This window comes from Pyrus communis, chromosome 11, assembly GCF_041283825.1.
Source record: "Pyrus communis isolate YQ-2024b chromosome 11, ASM4128382v1, whole genome shotgun sequence".
Classification (NCBI taxonomy): Eukaryota; Viridiplantae; Streptophyta; class Magnoliopsida; order Rosales; family Rosaceae; genus Pyrus; species Pyrus communis.
The window spans coordinates 10,346,110-10,354,119 of record NC_142575.1 but is presented as its reverse complement, the minus strand read 5'-3'; the positions used below and the strand labels follow the sequence as shown (position 1 = coordinate 10,354,119).

The 8,010-nt window shown below is 36.8% G+C and overlaps 1 protein-coding gene across 3 annotated transcripts; it reads left to right on the top strand.

Annotated features, from left to right (window-relative positions):
* The first annotated feature begins 880 nt into the window (after positions 1-880).
* LOC137743513 (uncharacterized) lies at positions 881-8,010 on the top strand. 3 transcript variants are annotated; one of them, XM_068483421.2, is made up of 6 exons: positions 881-1,210; positions 1,766-1,875; positions 1,969-3,574; positions 6,232-6,659; positions 6,768-6,828; positions 7,278-8,010. In XM_068483421.2, the coding sequence occupies exons 3-6, from the start codon at positions 2,135-2,137 to the stop codon at positions 7,749-7,751; spliced, it is 2,403 nt and encodes an 800-aa protein (XP_068339522.2). In that variant the 5' UTR covers positions 881-1,210; positions 1,766-1,875; positions 1,969-2,134; the 3' UTR covers positions 7,752-8,010. The 3 variants fall into 3 exon arrangements, with proteins under 3 accessions (XP_068339522.2, XP_068339520.2, XP_068339521.2); XM_068483419.2 differs by having other exon boundaries at positions 6,226-6,659; XM_068483420.2 differs by having other exon boundaries at positions 1,073-1,210; positions 1,991-3,574; positions 6,226-6,659.

The following is an 8,010-nucleotide window of genomic DNA, read 5'->3' as shown; positions in this document are numbered from 1 at the left end:
ATTTTATTAATTTTTTTAAACCACGTCACTATTTAACGGAAGAATTGACAGACAAACTGATGAAATGTATGAAATTGTCATAAATTCATAAGATGAGGTATGACATTGACATTTTTTAAAGATGGGTATGAAACTGTGAGTGATCCAATAGTTAAGATAGTTTTATGTAATTTACGCATTTTTTTTTGTTTTTGAGATAGAAAGAGAGAAAAAGAGAGTGATAGAGAATGTGGGAGTGAGAAGTTTTTTTTAATTTTTTAAATTAGAGATATGTTAGGATTACATGTAGGTGGGGTTTTGAAAAAAAAAACAGCAAAATTTGATTGTGTGAAATTACATTTCTGCCCCATATTTCTTATTCATGTTTTGTTTTAATTAGAGTGTTAAACTGGTAATTTCATATGATTTTGGTTGACAATGAGTGTTTTATTAATTAGTAGAAATTAGCATATGAACACACACAAAGTGTGTGAGAAATATTTTTATTTTTGTTTTTGAAATAGAAAGAGAGAGGAAGAGAGTGATGGAAAATGTGGGAGTGAGAAATTTATTTATTTATTTAATTAATTAAAGATATGTTAGGATTACATGAAGGTAAGACTTAAAAAAAAAAAAAAATTTGGTTATGTGAAATTAGATTTATGCCCTATATTTTTTATTCATATTCTGTTATTATAATTTCATAAGATTTTGGTTGATAACGAGTGTTTTATTAATTAATAGAGATAGATAAATATAAAATAAAATAAAATAAAAATGAAAACTATTTTAGGGCAATGGTACGTCTGTAATATGGAGTGTTTCCTAGGACCACCACATGTTTCCATTTTTTTTTACCTCTCCAACTCCACTAGAAAAAGTGGGTGAAGTTTCGGTTCATGGGACCCTTTCTTCCGAATACAATATTCGTGAAACCATTCACGGACGCGAATTTTCTCTCCGTCCGATCCTCTCGCCGCTAAATCCAACGGCTGCGTCGGCTGAGAACTAGTACAATTACCTCAGTACTACTGCCTCCTTGCCTCCCTCCCCTTCTCTCTCTCTCTCTCTCTGCCCTCAACGTCAAGGGCCTTTTAACCCCAACTATTTTTGCCTCCACAATAATTGTGCTCTCACCTCCAAACTTCAAAAACTCCACCGGAGACAAAGAACAGGATCCAAGCTCTACTAGGTCGGTCTGAGAAGATCCAAGAAGCAAAAAACTCCACAGGTTTTTAGTAGTTGCTTAATTAATTAACGAACTTTGGTTCAACCTTTTCTTTTCTATCTATAAAGTGTTTAATTTGCCAACTGCAGTTCTTCTTCATTCATCTAGTACTGTGTCATGAAGATGATCTACTTCTCTTTCTTTGTTTTTCACTCCCATGAATTATTTGTAATTGTTTGTAGCAAGTGAATAGTTACCATCGTGTGATTAATTACTAATATATAATTAAGGAAGCAACTGTTTTTGTGTGAATTGTAGCGCACTCAACACTTATATGGATAAGGCTGCGAGTAGGGTTGGCGCTAAAAACTCCATTTTCTGGATCTAAGTTATTATTTTCTTTTGTTGAAGTGATGAAATGGTAAAAAATAGTTTTCATTTTTAAGCGATATGGAATTAGGGTTTCATGGGAAAGAAGACGTTGTACTGTATGGCGATTTTGTTGAGTAATTTTTTTTTTTTTTAATTTTTTTTTTTTTTTTACGTATGATTTTTAAATGCAGGCTTTTATCTTTATCTTACTCGACTTTTGAATGAGTGGTGGTTAATTGTATGCAGGTTTGTGATTCAAGGTTTTGCTGCCGACAGAGTTCAAAGCTTAACAGCAAAACCACTGTTTGTGGGAAAGTCTCCGCAAGTTCAAAGTTTATCCCTGACAACTACTCAAGGTAAACTTTTATTTATTTTCTTTTATATTTTGCTCCTTTTTATTCACTATTTTCTTGGGGAAGTCATGCATTATTTTCTTGGATTTATTACAGTGCTTGGAAATGGTTTTTTCAGCTTGATTGATGCGGATGCTAGAAGACATGCATGTGTGCTTTCATTTTTGTTGAGGAAACCAATAATATTGGAGCAATTTTTCGAGTTGGAATGCTTTATAATAATTAAGGGGAAAAAAGTAGTGATCTTGGTGAATTTTAGTGGATGGAGATGAGTGGCTTTAGGCAAGAATCACATGTTGCACAGCAAAGCCGGAGAGATAAGTTGAGAGTTCATCAAACTTCAAGCCCATCTCACCATCTCGACAATTTACCCAACAATTCTGGGAAGTTACCACTCCACCCAGGACTAAACCCAGATATTGTGCAAGTTCGAAATGTGAGGAATGCGAATTTGCTGTACGATCCAACAATGTTTTCATCTGAAATGCTTAATTTTTCGATCAATGCAAACGTTCCGTTGTCAGCTCACAGAGACACAATGGCATGTCATGATCAAGATCTAGGTGCAGCTCAACCCGCCAGTGAGAGTCAGAATTTTGGTAATTGGAGAAGTACTCTTAATCAACCTCAAAGCTTAGATTGGGTGAATACTTACACAAGTGGATATCGGGATGTAGTGCAGTCTAGTTTAGCCAACCCATCTGCTGATCAAATTTCTATTCATCATGTTGCCCAAGAGCATTTGGGAGGAGGAACAATGCATTTTTCGTCTCCTTCGCTGAATTACGTTAATACTCTCCAAGATGTTGTTACTTCAGCTTCTCAAGGGAGGCAGCAGGATCAGCTAGAAATGGCTTCAACTGTCCACCAAAGATTTATTGAAAATGAACTTGTTCGCGTTCCAAGCTACAGTAACCCACCAAACACACTGCGGTTCAATAATGGTAGTAATTCTTGGATGGATCGGCAGCCTATCGAGAACTGCCATCGGAGTAGTGGTGGTGGACTAGAATTTAGTATTGCAAAGAGTGTTGATGAAGAAATGAGGACCGGTATGAGTAGTGATTCCAACCAACAAGGGCTGTCGCTATCACTCTCATCAAATCCACCATCTAATAAACTGCCTGTGGCTCAATTAATTGGGTCTCAAGATTTACATGTAAGCACTGATGATCATGATGATCATGCACTTAAGGATCTTCAAAATTCAAAAATGGGGAAATCCTCTGGCGGATACTTGTGTTCCATAACAAAGCCATCTGTTATTAGCAAAGCTTGTGGTAAATCACTTCAGGACATTGTGGGGACTTCTAATACTAGCGTTTATCGGAACACCGGTCCTCTTGGTCCTTTCACTGGATATGCAACGATTTTGAAGAGTTCAAAGTTCTTGAAACCCGCCCAACAGCTACTGGATGAATTCTGTAGGGTTAGTGATTCAAAGCTACTAAAAACAAGTGAGGCATCTGAGAGGATGTCCGGAGATGTAAGTGCTTCGGCCTCGGTTTCAATATGCACTGAAGCTGTTAGTGCAATCGAAACTGAAGTAGTGGCTAAGAGGAACAACTCTGGTGCATCTTTCTCTACGTTTTACGGTTCAAACGAAATTAACAGTGATGGTGGAGCTGCAAGCATATCTTCTGAGTCCTTTCGGCCGAAGTACCAACAAAAGAAAGCAAAGCTCCTATATATGCAGGAGGAGGTTAGTGATGTTTTAGATGTCTCCCTTCTAATTAATTTTTCACCTTTTCAATGAGTAGTATGCAACATTGGATCTTGATAATAATGCGGTAAAATGAGGAGGTAGTACTTGATTGGTTATGAGTTGCATTGGAAGAACTTCATGCATGCTATGTATTTTTTAAATGGATTCAGTTAAACCCTTATATGCATGAGTGACTTAACAGTCATTCTGCACTTTTTTCAGGTGTGTTTTTTCCTTATATTTGTACATTCTTGAAGTGCAGAATGATTTTTTTGGAGTGTTAACGTCCGTTGAAAAATAAGAATTTTTTTTTCTGTTTTTTTAATATTATAGATCATAGGGAAAGGAATTCTTATGATATAGGTTATGATGTGCAACATTCTTTTGGACATTTTAAAATGAGATAGTTAATATATGAAAAAGCAATTTTTATAGACTTTGTTTCCTTGATAATTGGCTTTTAAGAGGTTTAGAGTACTTAATTGATTAACATGCTTTCTATTTTTCATCCCTAAGAAATTGACCACTGGTTCTGTGCACTTTGCCTAGTGCAGCTAGATCTAGCTTGCGTTTGTTTTTTGTGGTGGGGGGGGGGGGGGGGGATGTTGTGTGGAGGGTTGGTGATGCATACATAATGGCTATCGTCGGTACGCGATTATGACATGATTAGAGTTTTACAAGTCATGTTGATTTGATGGACATTGACCCCCCATTATATAATTTACCAGTCTTTAATTCAGGATTATATTGTAACACTTACGGTTCCTGATGACTTAAATATTAGCCAGAGAATGTCATCTTTGTGCCATAATTGTGAGATTTGGCAACTTACGTGCTGATGGCTATAAGCATGCAAGTTCTTGCTCACGTACCATTAGATCAATATCCAAATGGCATTTGTTGGCATTTGAATATCAACTGTTGGATTGTAACCCAATGATTGATGAACATTAATGTCATATTAGCAAGTTAATAGGTGATCAAAATTGTATGCATGTGAAGTATAACTCATACTTGGATTTAAGTCTCCTATCTGGCTTGAGTTCTATCGCCATTTTCAGTACAAGAATAGCTGTATATTATGATAGCATTTCTCTTCCCCTATTCAAGGTTTGCGAGGGAAGATATTATGGACTTATATATTATATTCTGACCATTTTATGTTGCTTGAGTTTGTTGTTTCCTTTTGGTTATATACATCTCCAATTGATGATGCATATCAAAGTATAAGTTACCCATGTTGCTCTCTAATTAATGCTTCTCTATATTCAGTAATGAGCTTGAAAACGTTGATTGTTGAAATTAGCTAGTGAGGTTTTGAGTTAATTGTTGGAAGTATAGCTAGTCTTTGTTGACATTCTGAAGGCCTCATTTTGAAGTCATATACTTGATATGTCTTAGGAGAGGAAATATGTCATGTTCACTTGACATGCTTAAATACGGTTTGTTGCATGTAAATACCCAAATAAAAATTATGCTCACAATTAACAACCAGATGATTTTAATAGACAACGGTATTATGTGTTTTTGCCTAAGCATGATGAGAAAGTGAGTTGTACTATATATCTTCTAAATGCTTGACTTCCCCCATTTTTATTTTTACCAGTTTTCGTTTTCTCTAGGTTTTATGCTCATGCACTTTGATTTATCATGTTTTAATAGTAAAAGTACCATGAAGATAAATTTTCCTTTTGCGAGGTGTTTCTAATATGTTGTACTTTGGTAGATTGAACTCTCAAGTCTTCATTTTCATGGTTAATCGCTTTTTTTCTGTATATATAATTACATGTTGATGTAGGCTTCACATGCAGCACGTAGGACACCTAAATAAAAAAGATGCATGTGTTTGTAAGAAAATGTATATTGAATAAATTTTAATCAGGAAAACAAAAATTTGGGATCACCTGCGCACATCTTTATTAGATCCACTAAATTGAAGGGAAAAGATATTTGCATCCTTTTTCTCCCTTTGCACACTTCTATTTATTTATGTCATTTTCTCCTTCTAGATTATTCAATCCAAAGATCACAAATAAATAAGAATGTGCAAGTAAAGAAGAAGACTCTACATAAATCGCTTCCCAAATTGGACTGTTTTCCCTAATGTCCAAATCATAATTATCAATGGGTTAACACACTCATTATCTTCACTGCATGTGTAGGGCCCTGGGAATTAGCTTGATTTCCAGTTAACAGTTGATACCACTTCTTGTCCAGTCACTTCCTAGTAAAGTTGAAAACCAAGTTGTCTTCTTGAAATGGACGACAACCACATTATTTGGTTAAAAAGAAACACCCTTTCTGATTGCTGACATAATTTTCAAGTTGGTTAGCTATCATCCTATTACTATTATTTTTCGTACTTTAATACTCAGAAAATTCAAAACTTTTTGTCTCAATGAATTTGGAATGTTTCTTTTCATTGTGAATCATTGTTCGTCCATCAGTAATATTATTGGTAACACAGTTGTGAATTATCATATTATTAACCATGTCTTGTAGAACCCAAATACAGGGGGCTAATAATGTGATCGCTAAAGTGGTACATGTAATTTTGTACCATTAAGTAAACTTAGTGGATATATGTTATTGATTTGTAAGAAATTATCAACTGATTTGAATTCCCTTTTGGTAACTCTGTTGTGGAGTTGAAGGTTAGCAGAAGGTACAAGCAATATCATCAACAAATGCAAATGGTGGTTGCTTCCTTCGAATCAGTTGCCGGTCTAAGTTCTGCTACACCTTACATATCCATGGCTCTAAACACAGTCGCAAGACACTTCAGGTGTCTTACAAATTCCATCAAGGACCAGCTCAAGCACATAAGGAAGGCTTTGGGAGAGGAAAATATGTCATCCGCTGTAACTGCTGCTGTTACTGCTGGATGCAGTAGTAAAGGTGAAAAAAATTTGGCCAAGCTAAAGTACATGGGCCTAGGTTTTCAAAAACATACGTCGTCTGGCGGTGGGTCTCTTGCGGGTTTCTCTGAACCCCAACAACACGTCTGGAGACCCCAGAGAGGCCTACCTGAACGTTCAGTAGCCATTCTACGAGCTTGGCTCTTTGAGCATTTTCTTCACCCGTACGTACCCATCTCTCTCTCTCTCTCTCACACACACACACACACACACACATTCACACACACAATCGGTCTTTTATTTTCGTGTGTTAACTTTCTCCTTTTTTTTAGGTATCCCACGGACACAGATAAGCACATGTTAGCTACTCAAACGGGTCTATCTCGAAATCAGGTAGGGTCACCTACTTAATATCTAATTGTCCTGTCTTAATCAAGTTGATTTTTGCTGTTTAGTTAATCAAATTGAATATGCAGTTAGCAAGATTTGAATTAAATAAATAGGTAGCCTGTAAGAAAATTAAAGCAAATTAGTAGATAGTCTCATGTCGGTCATGTTCACAGATACGAGACTTAGTTGGGGATCAACATGGCCTTTTTTAGATGTATGTAGGTCTGGAAAGTAGTTATCTTATGGCCATTTCAAGACCGACATACATTTATAAGTACTTACATTTAGGGTTTGTACATTATAGTGTATACTGCTATGGTTCATTTATAGATGTTTAGCGCATATTTACACTGGTAATTCATAATGAGTTGTGTGCTTACTTCTTCCTTGTATATCAAGTAATTTGCATACGGGTTATGCTGATAATGACATAATTATGAACCATAATGCAGGTGTCAAACTGGTTCATAAACGCCCGAGTGCGCGTTTGGAAGCCCATGGTTGAAGAAATACATATGCTCGAAACTAGAGGAGGCTCCCACGAAGCTGGCCAAGATCCTATCAATAAGGATGGAAATTCTGCAAATGAAGGCACCAGCAGCAGGCCAAACAATGATCATCAACTAAGCATGAATATGATGCCCGATAGGCAATTAGAGTGCTCAGGAGATGCAGAGCAGCAAAATCAGGAGATGAAGAGGTCTAGATTGGAGTGCCAAGTTCCATCAAGCATGGACGGAGGATTGATGGGTTTTGTCCCGTACCAGCGAGGAGGGTTTGAGGCTGGGGGACTTGGAGCCGTGTCCCTCACATTGGGTCTCAGACATGGGGTAGAAAGTGCCCAGCAGCAGCAACAATTGCAGCAACAAGAGGATCAGCTGCGGCGGCAACTTGGAGGTCAAGTGGTACGTGATTATGTGGGGTAATTTACGACACATAAGTAACGGAAAATAAGGAAAAGGTATAGCTCTGCTAGGCTCCCATTTTGGTAGGCCGTGTTAGAAAAGAAACTAAAGATTGGCAATGAAGTATTAGGTTTAGGAGGGGAGGATAAATTGTGACAGAGCTAAGAGAGAGGAGCCTGGATAGAATTTGGATGGAGTGAGGGTTCTAAATAACAGTTCCATTATGTGGTAGAATGTTTTCATCACTATTGAAATTTGAAATATCGACAGGTTGTGAAAA

What these genes read in the sequence shown, in the direction of transcription:
- LOC137743513 (XM_068483419.2), top strand. Translation starts at nt 2,135, where the DNA reads ATGGAGATGAGTGGCTTTAGGCAAGAATCACATGTTGCACAGCAAAGC. An exon ending in TCCTATATATGCAGGAGGAG is followed by an intron (nt 3,575 to 6,225) that starts GTTAGTGATGTT and finishes TCTGTTGTGGAG; the next exon opens with TTGAAGGTTAGCAGAAGGTA. An exon ending in CGGGTCTATCTCGAAATCAG is followed by an intron (nt 6,829 to 7,277) that starts GTAGGGTCACCT and finishes ACCATAATGCAG; the next exon opens with GTGTCAAACTGGTTCATAAA.